Source organism: Lampris incognitus, chromosome 8 (genome assembly GCF_029633865.1).
Source record: "Lampris incognitus isolate fLamInc1 chromosome 8, fLamInc1.hap2, whole genome shotgun sequence".
In the NCBI taxonomy this organism is placed as follows: domain Eukaryota; kingdom Metazoa; phylum Chordata; class Actinopteri; order Lampriformes; family Lampridae; genus Lampris; species Lampris incognitus.
The window spans coordinates 43,234,512-43,251,752 of NC_079218.1; the positions used below are offsets into that span (position 1 = coordinate 43,234,512).

General features: G+C 41.0%; 1 protein-coding gene across 1 annotated transcript; it reads left to right on the forward strand.

Annotated features, from left to right (window-relative positions):
* Positions 1–136: 136 nt before the first annotated feature.
* Positions 137–17,012, forward strand: LOC130116650 (protein NipSnap homolog 2). The gene is made up of 10 exons (XM_056284627.1): positions 137–249; positions 1,512–1,651; positions 2,015–2,060; positions 2,168–2,262; positions 7,083–7,153; positions 11,216–11,356; positions 12,069–12,100; positions 12,715–12,809; positions 15,003–15,086; positions 15,261–17,012. Exons 1-10 carry the CDS (start codon positions 158–160, stop codon positions 15,323–15,325), a joined length of 861 nt encoding a protein of 286 aa, XP_056140602.1. The 5' UTR covers positions 137–157; the 3' UTR covers positions 15,326–17,012.
* The last annotated feature ends 229 nt before the right edge of the window (positions 17,013–17,241 follow it).

Below are 17,241 nucleotides of genomic sequence, written 5' to 3' on the forward strand. Positions count from 1 at the left end.
ATTGTGACATTGTTAAAGAATGCGAATAAAGTTTATGGAGGAAAAAAAAAGAAAGACGATTAAGGTCAGCTGATGGCCCTGCTCCGGTCCTCCCCGGGGACAGTCTGAACTGTGCGTGTACCGCAGCTGCAGCCTTCTCCGATAAACAACGGGGAAGATGGCGACTCGAGTCCTTCAGAGTGTGGGCAACGGCCTCAAACAGACCAGAAAGGGCCTCCAAACGAAAGGACAGGTGACAGTCACCATCAGGTCAGGTTGTTTTTTTTTACAGCAACACCCTAATGAGAAGTTAGTCCCCGACACTATTTCTACGCGTAGCGTACTGAGAATTAACAGCAATGACAAAAGTCCGGTATGCTAACCGCTAGCATGCTCGAAGCTAACGTTTCGCCGTACGCGCCGCCTTCCCTTTTTCTTGGGGGGGGGGGGGGATTAGCCTAGCGTTAGCCCGGCTACATTGAGGTTGTTAAGTTGGCTAACTCACGGCTAATGCTAGTTATTATTCGCCGGCCCTGCAAAAGTTTCGAAGTAGCTCATTTGAACAGTTCCTCCCCTAAACGGGCCACACAAAACTTATCACAATTTTCCTTGGCCGTATGCCGAAAGAATAAAATCTCAGTGAGTTGTCTCTCAGTCCCGAACCAACTTCAAGGTCAAAATGCATATCGGGGTCGCTGCAGAACAACCTTTGTTTTGTTTGCGTGGAGCACGGCCGGATGCTATGTCAGATATATAATCCCCGGGGAATATAAACGTGACTTTAATTTAAGTTTTTTTTCCTTGCGGGGAATCTTTTGCTTGTTTGAGAACCCACCGAGTTTATGAATGCACTGTGCTGAAGTGGTTTTGGGTTGGCCAGTTGTCAAAAGCTGCTTCTCTGCTAGTAGGGCAATAGTTGACCACTGCTGGGGTGCTTGTCCGTTTTGTTTTCAGAATGCTTTTCATATTGTCTGCACAGGGAAACCTGGACTGGTACTATTATAGTTTACCGAGACGCTGACAGACTGTTTAATGGTGTCCGTTGTATTGATAAGTCACTGTACTCTAATCCTTTGGCCACTGACTCCTTGTAACACCCGCACCTGCTCTCCTCTTGCCGTTGGACTCTATTATAGTTAACACTGATGTTTCAGTCTTGGTACTATTCTCCCAGTTTTCTATTTGTGCGTACTGTGTAGAGTAGATGTATTATTCCCTAAATCCTTGTTCCTCTGCCTGTTTAATAGATATCCTGCAAAATTTTATATCCCATGTATTGCATGTGAACAACCTGACAAGTTCTTTGAATGTGAAAATTTACTAAACTAATTAAACATTTACTGATTCTGATAATTGCACCATGTAGTTTAACATGTTTCTACTTATATTTTAAAAGAGTTCGTTCCGCATTACATGGAGCAGTTTATGTGATAGTTAGGCAGTGCTTGGCCCAGAGCTGTTTTTTTTTTAATCTTTTCTTTTACAAATTTAATTAATGTTGGATCTCTTCTGTGTACCCCTTTGCACCCTAGGAGCCTCTCCGCTTCCAACAATAGGAACCGTGAAGACAGCTGGTTCAAGTCGCTCTTTGTAAGAAAAGTTGACCCCAGAAAAGATGCTCACTCTCATCTTCTGGCCAAGAAGGAAGACAACAACCTCTATAAAATACAGTGTATGTATTTAATGCACTGCCTATGGCATATCCAAAATGATCCTTGATAGCAAATGGACTATTGCATTGTGTATAGCACTCATTTATGCAGGCAGTCTCTCCATCTTAAAATATTATCAGAAAAAAAAAATCTTAGTTCATTACAAACTAGTGTATTTTAAAATGTGGTCTGACTGGACTGTTGCAGATTAGATAAATGCTGACATGGTGTGGGTATTATGGTTGTACATGGTACAACATTGCTCTGTTCTGTTGTTTTTCAACAAGATTAAAATGGATTAAAAGATGTAAAAACTGTTTCTCCAGGACAATCTTTTTCAATCTGTTACATGCCATATTGCCTAACAAGGCTTTCTCTTGCAGTTCACAATGTCAAGCCAGAGTGCCTTGATGATTACAACAAACTTTGGTAAGACTTCTCCATTTTCCCGCTTAAACACCCTGACTAGGCACTGCTTTAGTAAACCCTGCTGACATCCTGGTTAAATCTCTCTGCATGTGTATGTACATCCTTAGTGAGAACGTCTTGCCTTCAATCCATGCTGACCCTCAATACCCTTGTGAGCTAGTGGGCACATGGAACACATGGTATGGAGAACAGGATCAGGCAGGTAAGATTATGCCCTAAGCACCATATCTAAACACATTCATTAGGAAAGACTGTGCATGTCATTAAAAGCTGGGCTGACAATGTTTTCTTAGCAATCCAGGCCTGCAAATATCAATTTTCAGTGGCTCACTTGGCCATTTTGATTGCTTCATCTATTCTATAACAAAATTACATTGCAGAGACCCCCCCCCCTTTTTGCAAATTGTGATCAAAAATGTCAGAGTTGCTCAACAGCACCAGTACATTCTTGTCATAATCTATGAACATGCTCAGAGCGACAAATGCTGTCGGTCACATGCACAAAACGACAAGGTAATCACTGCTCCTCAATGCGCTGTGTGCCTCGTAGAATCTTCGTGTCTCCTTGAAGAGAACAATGCTTAAAAGAGAAAAGATTTAGGAAGTAGGTTAACTAAATTCAATTTTTCAGCCTTAGTATGCACAGAAAGTTCTGCATATGCGGAAAAGTAGAATCTTGCATAGCATTGTTGTATTTTTGTTTATTTGAAAAGTAAAGATAAAACAGAAGGATTACTAGACCTCAATCAGTGATTCCATTCTATTCTATCAATTAAAATAGATACATTTCAGAACAGCTGGACATGTGAGGCAAGTGGTTTCAGTTAGGGCCAGTAAAATAGAGAATTGGTAAATTGATTTGAACGTCAACCCCTTAAAAGTTCTTGCCTGCAAATAGTTTCATTGCTTATTTCCTTGAAATACTACTCCTATCACATTGCTGCTGCTGGTGATATGGGTTAAGTTGCTTAAGATTATGAAATTCATAAAATTTCACTCCACTTACACCTCAAGGGTTTTAGATTCAGACATCTTCACCAAATTCTTGTCGAAGCTCTCCTACCCAGTGAGCTAACATCCATTTTCTCATTTTACTTTTACGTTTCAGTTAATTATAGCTATGGTCATATCACAAATTCTCTGGCTGCAGTCCATTTTGTCCTTGTGGTGACATTTGTCATTTCCCAGTTTGTAACCTGCCACAAATGTGACTGTACCCTCTCGGGCTGTGGTTTTCAAACTCGCTGTCAGAGATCCATAGTACTGCCAATTTTCTTGTGTGACAGATAGTTAATTACTTTGACTTGTACGGTCAGGTACTCCAGATGTCTAATCAGAGAGGTTTCAGACTTGGAACAACAGTTGAAAATATTGATACTAATTAACATTATTTATTTATTTTATTCTTTTTGATTTTGTTATACTTTAACGATCCCCATAGGGAAATTACGCTCTGCATTTAACCCATCTTAGTCGTGTGGCTAGGAGCAGTGGGCAGCCGCCGTGCAGCGCCTGGGGACCAACTCCAGTTTGTCTTGCCATGCCTCGGTCAGGGACACAGACAGGAGTATTAACCCTAACATGCATGTCTTTTTGATGGTGGGGGAAACCAGAGCACCCAAAGAACATGCAACTCCACACAGAGGATGACCTGGGATGACCCCAAGGACCTTCTTGCTGTGAGGCGGCAGCACTAACCACTGGGCCACTGTGCCGGCCAATTATTATTAATTATTATTATCATGGTATTTCCAATGATAATGCTGATTAACAAATGTAAAGAAATTGAGTCCAACTATGGTTATTTGACTTCTCTGCATCAAGACAGAGATGGTCGACCACAGTCATATTTTTTTGCTTTTCTTTTGACATTGTCGTTTCAAGTCTGAACTTTAATGTAAGCTAAAGCCACAAATGGTTATTGTGGGTTTAGGCTTGTAATGGAATGTTAAGTGTTATATGTTCTCAGGGATAAAAAGTTGTATGATAATATCCAAAGGCAAACTTTGGACACTTGGAGCTACTATCATTATGATAGTGATGTTCATGAAATAAGATTATGACAAAAAGGAGCTGTGTGCTCCATTATTGTCATCTCTGGTTGATATTTTACTTTCTCTGTTAAGCTCTATATTGTGTAACAAAGCTAGCTGACTTACTCTGTTGTGTGTGTTGTGCGAAATCTGAACATCAGATGCCATGTAGCTTCACATTTATTTTTCTAAAATCTTTTTAAATCACAGGATGTGGTTAAATCACAATGTCAAAGATCTCACATTTGACAACTTAATTTTTATGGTCAAATGCTGAGCACTCAAGTTGCAACAATTTAATAATTGAGCAGATCAGCTTGCGAACACTAGAATACACTATAGCTTCTAATTAACTAATTGTCAAGATAGGAGAATAATCTTTCAAGTAAAATCCAACATTTTAATGAGATATATAATCCAGTGAGTCAAGTAAATTCTTTATGAGACAGTACAAGCCTGTTTCATGCCATAAGCAATCATCAGTTGTCAGTCAAGTTACACAGGAAAGAACATACCATTTACTGCCTCGTCATGCACATCACGTGCACAACGTCTAATGGGGAAGGGAGAGGTGCCTACATTAAAAAATTGAAAAACACGTGATTGCTAACGGGGGGGGGGTAGGTTGCATACAAGGTTAATGGTATTTGCCTATTGGCATGATTTATTTATAATTACAAAACAGATGCTCATATCTGTCTGTAACTGCTGGCCAATTCATTCCTGTTATTCAGTGTAGACATTTCTGGTTTGCAAACGATATTTTTCAGTTAGACATAGATTGCACATTTTACTACTGGTTGAATATGTAGTTAATTGAATATGTAGTAAAATGTGCAATCCATGTCTAACTGGAAAATATTTTATCCTTTGCAAACTAGAAATGTCTACATTGAATAACAGGAATGAATTGGCCAGCAGTTGCAGACTGGTATAAGCATCTATTTTGTAATTATAAATAAATCACGCCAATAGGCAAATACCAATAACCTTGTATGCAAACTAACACCCCCGCCCCACTGGACCATTAGCGATCATATGTTTTTGAATTTGTGAATGTAGGCACCTCTCCCTTCCCCATTGGACGTTGTGCATGTGATGTGCATGACGATGACGAGGCAGTTAATAGTATGTTATTTCCCGTGTAACTTGATTGACAGCTGATGATTGCTTATGGCCTGAAACAGGCTTGTACTGTCTCATAAAGAATTTACTTGAATCACTGGATTTTTGGGGGGGGGGTTTGTTTTTTTTTTTTTTTGTTTGTTTTTTTTGTTTGTTTGTTTTTTTTGCTCCTTGTTTGCACTTTTCCTACCGTTATATATATGTGTGTGTGGAGTCTAGGACTCTTCCTAGAGCTGGCCGCCCAGCCAAACTGAGCAATTGGGGGAGAAGGGCCTTGGTCAGGGAAGTGACCAAGAACTCGATGGTCACTCTGACAGAGCTCCAGTGTTCCTCTGTGGAGATGAGAGAACCTTCCAGAAGGACAACCATCTCTGCAGCACTCCACCAATCAGGCCTTTATGGTAGAGTGGCCAGATGGAAGCCTCTGCTCAATAAAAGGCACATGAAAGCCCGCTTGGAGTTTGTCAGAAAGCACCTAAAGGACTCTCAGACCATGAGGAAACCAAGATTGAACTCTTTGGCCTAAATGCCAAACGTCACGTCTGGAGGAAACCCGGCACCTCTCATCACCTTGCTAATACCACCCCTACAGTGAAGCATGGTGGTGGCAGCATCATGCTGTAGGGATGTTTTTCAGCGGCAGGAACTGGGAGACTAGTCAGGATTGAGGGAAAGATGAATGGAGCAAAGTACAGAGAGATCCTTGAGGAAAACCTGCTCCAGAGCACTCAGTACCTCAGACTGGGGCGAAGGTTTACCTTTCAACACGACAACGACCCTAAGCACACAGCCAAGACAATGAAGGAGTGGCTTCGGGACAAGTCTGTGAATGTCCTTGAGTGGCCCAGCCAGAGCCCAGAATTGAACCCCATTGAACATCTCAGGAAAGACCTGAAAATAGCTGTGCAGCGACGCTCCCCATCTAACCTTACAGAGGTCGAGAGGCTCTGCAGAGAAGAATGGGAGAAATACCCCAAATATAGGTGTGCCAAGCTTGTAGCTTCATACCCAAGAAGACTTGAGGCTGTAATCGCTGCCAAGGGTGCCTCAACCAAGTACTGAGTAAAGGGTGTGAATACTTATGTACATGCAATATTTCAGTTTTTTATTTTTAATAATTTCAAAAATTTCTACAAAACCTTTTTAACTTTGTCATTATGGGGTATTGTGTTTAGATTGATGAGAAAAAAAAGGAATTTAATCCATTTTGGAATACGGCTGTAACATAACAAAATGTGGGGAAAGTGAAGGGGTGTGAATACTTTCCGGATGCGCTGTGTGTGTATATATATATATATATATATATATATATATATATATATAATTTGTTGGGGGCGGCACGGTGGCACAGTGGTTAGCGCAGTCGCCTCACAGCAGGAAGATCCTGGGTTCAAGCCCTGGGGTAGTCCAACCTTGGGGGTGTCGTCCCAGGTCGTCCTCTGTGTGGAATTTGCATGTCTGCATGGGTTTCCTCCGGGTGCTCCGGTTTCCTCCCACAGTCCAAAGACATGTAGGTCAGGTGAATCAGCCATACTAAATTGTCCCTAGGTGTGTGTGTGTGTGTGTGTGTGTGTGTGTGTGTGTGTGTGTGTGTGTGTGTGTGTGTGTCGGCCCTGTGTGATGGCCTGGCGGCCTATCCAGGGCGTCTCCCCGCTTGCCGCCCAATGACTGCTGGGATAGGCTTCAGCATCCCTGTGACCCTGAAAGCAGGATAAGCGGTTCAGATAATGAATGGATGTATATATTTGTTGAGCACTTTCCCTACCGTTGAGTGTTTTATTTAAAGGAAAAAAATATATATATATATATAATATGAATGATGTGATGGAGCCACACATTATTCTTTATTCTCCTTGTATCCTAGTTCATCTGTGGAGATATCGGGGAGGATACCCAGCCCTCACCGATGTTATGAGCAAACTCCGGCAGAATAAGGTATGGGATATTCCTTAAAGCACAACTAAACTGGGCCTGTAAGCCACATCCATCAATGCACCTTCGGCTCTGAAATCAATGCCTTGCTTTAATCTGTTTCATCTGTTTATTTCATGCATTGTTGAGTCTAGCTGTATAAATGCCTCAGATGTAGTTGTAATATAATTGTAATTTTCATAGGAGATTGGCTGCACACACTGTGCAACAAGTTGCTGGAAGAGACTCTTCCCAAGACAATTTGCCTTTATCTGATCATTTTCCCCTAAATCAAATGTTCTTTTTGGGCTTATTCTGTTTCAACGTTGGTTTATTAAGGCCATATCTCAGAAGATGATTTCCTCTGATTTTTGCTTTCAAGATCTTTAATTCAAGTATAATTCAAGTGAAAATAAATCCATCCATCCGTATACCTGCTAATCTAAATCAGGGTTGAGGATCAAGTGAAATGTCAACTTAACAATTGTGCTTATAAACAGATTTATTACTGTGCCACTTTGCCTACCTTGATAGATTGTATTCAGATTGCATCAAGTCAAACTGAAGCAGCCACTACTCTTATGATAAACCACTGAAACAAAATCTATTTCAAGTTTTAAGGAGAGATATTCAGAATATTTTTCTTTCAAGAACAAATTTAAGAAAATCATAAATTATGACTTACCAAGTGTGCTTGGTTATGATGATTAGTATCTGTGATGGAAATATCAAAGATGTTGGGAGACTTTCAGACCTTTAGAATCCTGTAATCCAGTGAATCCAGTGGTTCCCAACCTGGGGTCCACTACCCCTGGGGGGCGGGGGGTGCATGAGGCTTTTCTGCTCTGAGGTTGTGAAAGTGCACATGTTAAATAAAAGCATAATAACTCACTTACTGGATAATTTATTTTATACAAAAGTCTGTATATAAAAACATTTAAAAAGAGACACCCCCCCCCCATTTTAAAATGTAGTTGGGCTACACTTAGTAACCACACCTCTGTGACCCGTCAATCTGCGCTATCAAACTGTGAGCGGGCAGTGTTTTCAGGTAGCTCCTCAGCTAGCAGCTAATGTTAGCTCATCTTGGTTTGTTCCTGCAGTCAGCAGCAGCTCTTTATGAATGAAACTATATGGCGGAGAAAGGTAAAAGTGCGGATTACTCGGTGTCAAGAAAGAAAGTAAGGCTTTATTTCGAGAGCCATCTTAACGTTAGTTTTATGGAAGGACAGGACAAGTCTCGGCCAGAATGTGTCAATGTGTGGCGAGAAACTAGGTCATGACAGCATGAAGCCAAGCAAAATGAAACGACACCAAGAGACAAAATACCAAGAGACTAGTGGTGAAAGTCAGGAATTTTTGGAGAGGAAAAAGCAGGTGGCGCTATCAAGAAGATCCGCCGACATCAGAAAAGCATTTGAACGAGCAGGTAGTGATTTGCACAGAGCCACAGAGGCGTCATTTGGGTGTTCACTATTAATTGCCAAGGCTAAAAAGCCACACACTATTTGAGAGCAGCTTATCAAACCCGCCTGTCTGAACATTGTAGAGAGGCTGTGTGGCCCACACGCGGTTGATGAAGTGAAAACCGTCCCACTCTCTGACAATACCGTCAAAGACAGAATTGATAAAATGGCTGGAGATTGTCAGAACCAGCTGCACGAGAGACTGAGGAATGTTCCCTTTGCCATTCAGTTGGATGAAACAACAACAGTGTCAGACGAGTCCGTGCTCATCGTTTATGTTCAGTATGTTGATGGTGATGACTTGAAACAAGACATTTTTATGTCTACTAGTCTAACCACAACAACAACAAGCCAGGATATTTTTATGGATGTGGACTCCTATCTCTCATCTAACAATCTGCCCTACGAGAACCTTGTTGCACACTGCATGGATGGGAATGCAGCTATGATGGGCAAAAACAAGGGATTTAACAGCCGCTTGAAGGAAAAAGCCCCGGGATGCATAATTTTCCACAGCATGCTACATCACCAAGCGTTGGCCAGTAAACAACTTTCGGAAGACCTTAGTGACACTCTGGCAACTGTTAAAGTTGTAAACTTCATTAAGGCTCGTCCTATTAACAAGAGACTGTTTTCCCAGCTTTGTGAGGACGAAGCGCATCAAACACTGCTGTTACACACAGGTGCGCTGGTTGTCGCGTGGACAAGTGCTTGTGCGTTTTATGGAACTGCAGGAAAAAATAATGGAACAATCGATCGCTGTGCGAACAGCTGACGGATGCGTTTTGGATCAACACAGCATACCTAGCAGACACTTCTCACTCTACATTGAGACAAACAAATGGATGCAAGGCCCTGAATCAAACATTGTGCAGTGCAAAGAAGCTCACGACATTTTTGTGCGCAGACTGGAGTACAGAGTTGGGAAAATGACAAAAGGGGAGCTACAGTCATTTCCACTGCCGATGAAACAGTCTGGTGGCACTGTGCGCGCGACTTTACGCGGCACATAAACCTGCTTCGGGAGGAAGCTAAGTCCCGTTTTACCGATGTTGACGAGTACTTATCAAAGGAATCGTGGGTGATGGACCCCTGCACCACCAGCCTCGAGGACGTGGAATACCTCGGCTGTGAAGATAAGCCTGCTGACCTTGAAGCCGATTCGGTGTCAGAAATATTCCAGCAGAACGGATACAAAAATTTTTGGATAGTCAAAGGACACGCTGTTGCACCCAGACTTGCCAAACAGGCAATTACAAGAGTTATTCTGCCATTCAGCACTACATATCTATCTGAGACAGCCTTCAGTACCCTTGTAACAGTAAAAACAAAAGCCCACAACAGACTCCATGTACACCAGGACTTTAGGCTGGCTGTCACAAGCAACCCTGACAACCTAACCCAACCCAACCTAACCCAACCCAACCTAACCCTGACATCCCATCCCATCCCAAAAAAAACGGTTATTAGTTTATGAATTAACAGGATGGTACCGACTCAGTAAAAATGTTACTGTTAGAGCCAAAATAACACACAGGCCTACTGTCTGTCATAAAACAGTGTTCACAACTTTACATGATGTGTATGCGGATGTGAGATGTCATATTACAACAGTACTAATATGTTGTTTCAGTGAGCCTGGGTCAGATGAAAACTAGTACTAATGTGTTGATGTTTTAGTGAGCCTGGGTCAGATGTCAACAGGCTTACTCTGTTGGGTTCTTTAAAGAAAACGTTAAGCTTACACAAGACGAGACATTTAAACACATGTTCTGATGATGGAAACGAGACATTTATTGAAGATAAAGGTGGAAAAAACTATAATTGGATGTTAATTTTTGCAAATAAATATTTGGAATGAATTCTCTTGGGTGGGTGTGTGTGTGTGTCTGTGCATGCGTGTGCGGGCCAGGGGGGCTCAGCTTTTCTTAGAAACAAGTGGGGGGGGGGGGGGCTCCAAGAAAAAAAGGTTGGGATCCACTGCTTTAATCAGCCATCCATCAATTATCCAAGCCGCTTATCCGAATCCGGGTCGCGGGATGCTGGAGCCTATCCCAGCAGTCATTGGGTGGCAGGCAATGAGCCTTTGATCATAATTGAATTTATTTTCCCCCAAATTCTTTGATTTTTTTTCCCTGTGCATTACAGTGACTGGAATATTTGCTAGGATACATGACTTCAAAGTGACAACAGAAATATTTTCCTCCACTATCATCAAGAGTTTCTCATTCCCGTTCTATCTAAGATTTTTTTTTTTTTTTTTTTTAGAGAGTTGTTCCTTATCCGATGCGAGGGTCTAAGGACAGGATGTTGTGTTGCTGTAAAGCCCACTGAGGCAAATTGGTACTTTGTGCTAGTGGGCTATACAAATAAAATTGACTTGACTTGCCAAAGATGACCACATGTTCTATTGCAATTAAATGATTTCTCACGTCTTAAACATGGACACACTGAAATTTCTTCAACTGATTTACTATAATTGGTATTACTGTCTTTTTTTTTTAATCTTGATCTACACAACCATCTGAGTACCAAATACAGGTTTTAATGGAGTATTTTGTATTATGTGCTTACCCAAAGGAACTGGGAAATTGATTTGTGATGCTGCTCTCTGTTGAAGGAGTTCATGGACTACAGGAACGAGAGAGGGAAGATGCTGCTGTCCCGCAGAAACCAGCTGCTTCTGGAGTTCAGCTTCTGGAATGAGCCCGTTCCCCGCACGGGACCGAACATCTACGAGCTCCGTTCATATCAACTCAGGGTAAACTCAGACTGTATAAAAAAGACAGACATAGCTATGCCTGTGACGTCACCCATTGGTTTTTGAAAGGCTGTTTTGAAGCCTAGAGTTTGGCTTTATACTCACCACACTCTTTGTCAATTGCTGGAGCCAGAAAAATCAAATTTGGGCAACCCAGTAGAAGCTGTGTGGCATTTGGGTGAGACCTTGGTCTGCCTTGATTTACAGACCTGCCAATCAAGGCAGACACATGCCCAGCAAGCCACTTTTTAATCCTTAATAACTTCTCAACAGAACAGTAATTTTCAATATCACCATCCTCGCATTATGTGCCAGACTCAGAATTAGCTATTGAGACCCCAACTTCTTGTAGAAAAAAATGAATTGACTTTGTATTTGAAGATAGAGGTTGGGGGTTCATTAATTGATGAACAGCGGACCGGAGGTTTTTGTTGGAGCAAGCCATCTGGTGGCGTAGTTGGTATTGCAGCTTAAGGCACTTGCGCTTATACTTTCAACCTCAGTGGTTGCTGCTTAGGTAAACAAAGCTGTTGAGATTGGATATTGGTGTGATCAGGTTGCTTTTCATATTTTCATTTAATTTTTTTCATATAGCACACCAGTTTCCTCTCCCTAAACAAGAACAGAATGTTTTCCTGTTTCTGCATCTTAATTGTCTGACTCCTCATTTCCTCCCTCCTCTCCTGTTATCTCTTTTGTCTCTTTTTTGCAGCCAGGGACTATGATCGAATGGGGGAATTACTGGTAGGTACACCATGAGACTGAAATTGACAACAGTACATGTTTTTTTTCCCTGCTTATGACAGAGCTGCCTTTGTATTGTATTGTTGAAAACAATTTTATATATTATTGCCTTTGCAGATTGTAGAAGCTGAATATGAGTGAACGGTACCATTTTGTCTATGCATGGCATATTAGCATGAGTGAATGATTGCTTTAAAAGTCAACCATAATTGACCTTGTGTAATATTTTATATATCATACATCAAATCCAATTAATTGTACAATGATTGATGGAAATTTTAGTTTTTCATGTAATCAAATAACAAAATGTAGGGAAGGTTTATAAAAAGAATTATGCACCAAAGATTAAAAACTTGGTATTGTTAATTGATGGATTAAAATGTGGGGAAAACAAAAATTTGTTGTTTGTAATTAAGGAAATAATTACTTAATTAGTGAAGACCCAAATAAATCTGAAATATTTTTTTTTGAATATTTTCTTTGACCGTAGCATCCACTAAATCATGTTTTATAATTTATATAAGACTTCTCCCCCTCAATGGCAACTTAAAGCCGTGCATTATTTTTGTTTGGTGCTTTCTGTTGCATGATTTGGGTCTTGGTCTATTTTGCAGGGCTCGTGCCATTGAGTTCCGCCAGCAGAACCATGAGGCTGTGGGAGGCTTCTTCTCCCAGATTGGAAGTCTCTACATGGTCCACCATCTATGGGGTAAGCCTGGTTTCATAGTGTCACTGTAATAAAATGGTGTTTTGAGTGAGGTTTTTTTCTTCCTTGCAGAAAAAAGTGTGCTATGGCAGAAGGTTAAATAGTAAGTTTAAATGGTAAATGGGCTGCATTTATATAGCGCCTTTCTACTCAACAGAGCACTCAAAGCACTTCACAATTTATGCCTCATCTTCACCCATTCACACTACACAACTAGAAGGGTGCACTCAGTAGAGTGCAGATCCCTGCCAGGCATAGCTCCCCTTCTCCAGTGCTCAGACTTGACGAAAAAACATCTTCTTTTTTTTTGCCTACCAGGAGAAGGGAAGATATGGAGGCAATCCCAGCTGAGGAATTAGCTCTCAATTGCAGTATAAAACAGGTGTTTCAACGGTTTTGAGTATCCACAACCATGAGAAGTCCTTGATCATACAGTCATAACTGCACAAAAATTATTAGGCTGCAGGCCCAGCAGTATGTGAGATTAGCGTCGGACAGATACACAAACACGAACAGAAAAAAGTGTTTTTCCTGCCATTATAAGACTTGTGCAGGGGAATATGGAAAGAAAAGTATTTAATATGCAATGCTCAAGCTAAAAAAAATCACCCTAGTAAAAACACTTTGCTTGTCAGTCTGTGGATACGCAAGCCCTCTAGGCGGACCGTCGCATGAATGTGACCAAGTCTAATATGAACTTGCATTTTCCAAAAAGAAAAGGTTTGCTATGCAACCATTTTGGTCTAATCTTAACCCTGTCTTTATTTTCATAATATAGTAAAGCTGGGTAAACCGTTTACACTCACGCATGCACGACTCACCTCTACAGTTGACTCAGATTGAGTAGCGACAAGAATATGCAACGCTTCCTGTTTTGACTGCAACCAAGAGGAAGTTGTTCCTTTACAACTTAAGCATTTTTTGGATTATCAAAGTTGTTTTAATAACTTTTGATCATGTTGCTGCCCGATCTAAGTCAACTGTAGATTTGAGTCATGACTACGCGAGCGTAAACGGTTTACCCAACTTTATTATATTATGAAAATAATGATGAAGGTTATTATTTTTGGTTCATCCAGTGTTCTTCCTGTGCTGAGATCAGCAGTGAATGATTTGCTGACTTTTGAAATATGATTGACTTCTCATTTACTTTCCATATCTGAATACATGATGTGTTGATGGTTTTGACACTGTTGCTGCCCTATCAAGTCAACCGTGCGCATGCGCGTTCACATCTACAGTTGCCTCAGATGAAGCAAAGACAGAGTGCAGAGTTGGGCGAGAGTAAATGAAGTGAGGGAGCAGCGGCAGCAAGAACAATTGTTTTTCAAAGGTTTTGAATCACTGCAACCATGAGAGGTTCTTGATCATACAGTCAACTGTGCACAAAAGATATTAGGCTGATAGGCCCTGTAGTATATGAAATTAGCTACATATAGATACACAAACCCACACATGACAAAATTCAATATCCCCTTCAGGCTACCGCCTGGCGGGAATAATTACACATGCCGATGGTGGAGGCTGCCGTGCAAGGAGCCAACTTGCTCATCGGGAGCAGTTAGGGCTTCCATGTCTCCTCAAGTCATGACACATCAATACCAGTTAAGGAGGAGCCGGGATGGAACCGGCAACATTCCGATTGCTAAGTGACCCTCCTGGGCCACTTAGGTGAGAGATTATCAGGAAAATTTGGCAAAAAAAGGTCATAATTTCTCTAAATTAAATATTTAACAACATACTCCCAGCAGTTGATGTGACACAGGGTGATGCTTGTAAATGGTTTCAAAATCCTGCTTTATTCAGACACATAGGTCCATATTAAAAAAAACAACAAAACTATATAGCTAAAACAACAGTTCACAACTCCACAGTGATTAAAACCTATACAGATATTTGTTCCAATGCTTCCAGAAACGAGGAGTTCCTTGTGTCACTTTGTGTAGGCTCAGTTAAGATTCTGGTTTCTATGATTTTTTTTATTTAAATATATATCTATTTTTTATACCAGTGTATTCCTTTAAAACATTTGTCAACTGGAAATTCTCTGCTCTCATCATTAAAATTCACAGAAACGTCAGGGAATTTTCTTACAGTGAGACCCTACGTCAAATCAGAATCTGACCAGACAAATTACAAACCTCTTTTCCATATAAAAAAAGCAAGCATCATTGTCATTGTCTCTCCCCCCCACAGCTTATAAAGATCTTCAGTCAAGAGAAGATACCAGAAATGCGGCCTGGCAACATGAAGGTTGGGACGAGGTTGTTTATTACACAGGTAAGCTGCTTGTTGGGTGTCTGTCACAGTCTCATGTATTCATTTATTCATCCATTCTTTCTTTGTCTTCATCCGTCCTTCCTTTTATTGTCTCTGTTTGGGCTTCTGTCTAGATAAAGCGACAGCTCTGATGTTTGATACCCTTGACCATTGTTCCTTTTTCTCTTCTTCCAGTTCCTCTCATTCAGCACATGGAGTCTAGAATAATGATTCCCATGAAAAGTTCACCCTTGAAGTAACTCCCTGCCTGCACCCAGGGGGACATGTCCAACGAAACCCCAACAATCACAACTAACACCACACCGATCCATAAAGAGTGCAGCCAACTGTCGGGAGTGAGCACTGCCAGGGACTCCAACGCAACTTCAACATGTCACTTCAATGTTTCGCTTTTCTTTCTTTCTGGTTCCTTTTTCTCTTTTCTCTGCTGGCTTAATGTCTCATGAATCATAATGAGGTTGTTACAGACTGTACCTGTTAAAGAGGTTGTGTATTTACTGATGCATAATATTTTTGCATAGGTGGACATTTGGACACTCCCTAGTTTCTCACAGCCTCAACCATTTCGAGGTCTAGGGTTTTGAGATGCCTGTCTAACTCATGATGATGTTGAGGTCCTTTTGGTCTGTTTGGGGGGGGAAAAAAGCCCCTGCCCTTGTGTGTTTTGATTGTTGAGATATTGCCACTGGTAATTTTGCAAGATAAATTAGCACATGTAAAAGTGCTTTAATTTAGTATATGGAAGTTTAAATAACTGTTGCTGAAAACCATATCCCAAAAAAAAAAAGTTATGGTCTTCACAGTGAGTGATGTCACAGAAACCAAAATGTGCTGTACTGTTTGTCAGAGAATGTATTTCCAATCCCACTACACTTTTGCACTTCAGTGATTGCCTACAACTTCTGCCTCCAATATTTGAAAATCTGAAACACTTGGCTCGAGCAGTCAATGGATCGGCTAAAGATTCCCAACTCATGAGTGACTAGACAGGCTTATGTAGAAGCTGAAATCAGATTTACGCAGAGTAGCATGCTGTTTACAAATGAAAGAGTTAGTGGTCTGTATCTGTCAGTATCGGCGAATTCTCAGTACTCTCCACGGCCAAACATATCTGGACTCCTACTGTACACTAGTCTTAAGTAAAGCTTATGCATGTGATCTGGTTTCCTTTCCTGAAAACGTGACCTTCTTTCCTATGGCTTTGACCTCGCTTGCTGATCACTTTTCCTCGTCTTTTGGATGGTGGGTTAAGAGGACTCGCGATAACCATTTTGAAGATGAACTAAAGCCTGCAGTTCGGCAGCACACACCACGTTGAGTCGGAGTCGTCAGGTGTGCAGGAAAGGAAGCCAGAACTCGAGTCGGATCATCGTTCTTTCATTGTTATTAACGTAGTCGTCCTCACAGAGGATATTAATATTTGTGTTGCCCACTTCTTGGGGGTGCTTTTCTAGCCTGTCTCTCTGAAACTGACCACATTTCTCGTATGGGGTTGTCCACTAATGTTGAGATCATGAGGCCTCTTGATGCGTCCAGATATTGGGATGGGGTTCGATGTTTTGATTTTTTTTTTTTTGTCACTAAAGCTGAGTTATCCGGTACCTACGTACTGCAGAACACCTTTCAGTCTGTCTCATCCATACCAGTCATTCAGATTCATGTCAACCAGGTGATTGTATATTGTAACCGGGAAGAAGGTTGTCTTCCTTTTTAAAATGGTCAGATTGTAGATATACATAGTGAGCTTCTTGACCGACACAGAGATACGGTCAATCATCTATTTATAAATGAAGCACAGGATTTGGAAAATGTTTGGGTCGATTAGACAGATGGACAGGATAGGAGTAATATCTCATCATGGTAAAATGTGAAATGCGGTGCTTTAATAAGATTAGCTGTACATATTGAATTAAACTTCTGATGAAAATGAAATAGTAACTTGTGTTGTTTTTGCTATATTAGCACATGCATTGTGTAAATTAGGGGGATCCACTTCACGCTGTGACAGACAGATGACTTTTATTTAAAAAGGAAAAAGTGAGGCGAGTTTCCCAGTTCCTGATTTTCGACAATACATTTCAGCTCCATTATGGATAACATGCTGATGTGTTTATCTCACAGTTGAAATATAAGTCAGTAAATGACTAATCACAGA

Coding starts and splice junctions, on each gene's coding strand:
- LOC130116650 (XM_056284627.1), top strand. CDS start 158: ATGGCGACTCGAGTCCTTCAGAGTGTGGGCAACGGCCTCAAACAGACC. Junction 250..1,511: donor CAGGTGACAGTCACCATCAG/GTCAGGTTGTTT, acceptor TTTGCACCCTAG/GAGCCTCTCCGCTTCCAACA. Junction 15,087..15,260: donor CGAGGTTGTTTATTACACAG/GTAAGCTGCTTG, acceptor CTCTTCTTCCAG/TTCCTCTCATTCAGCACATG.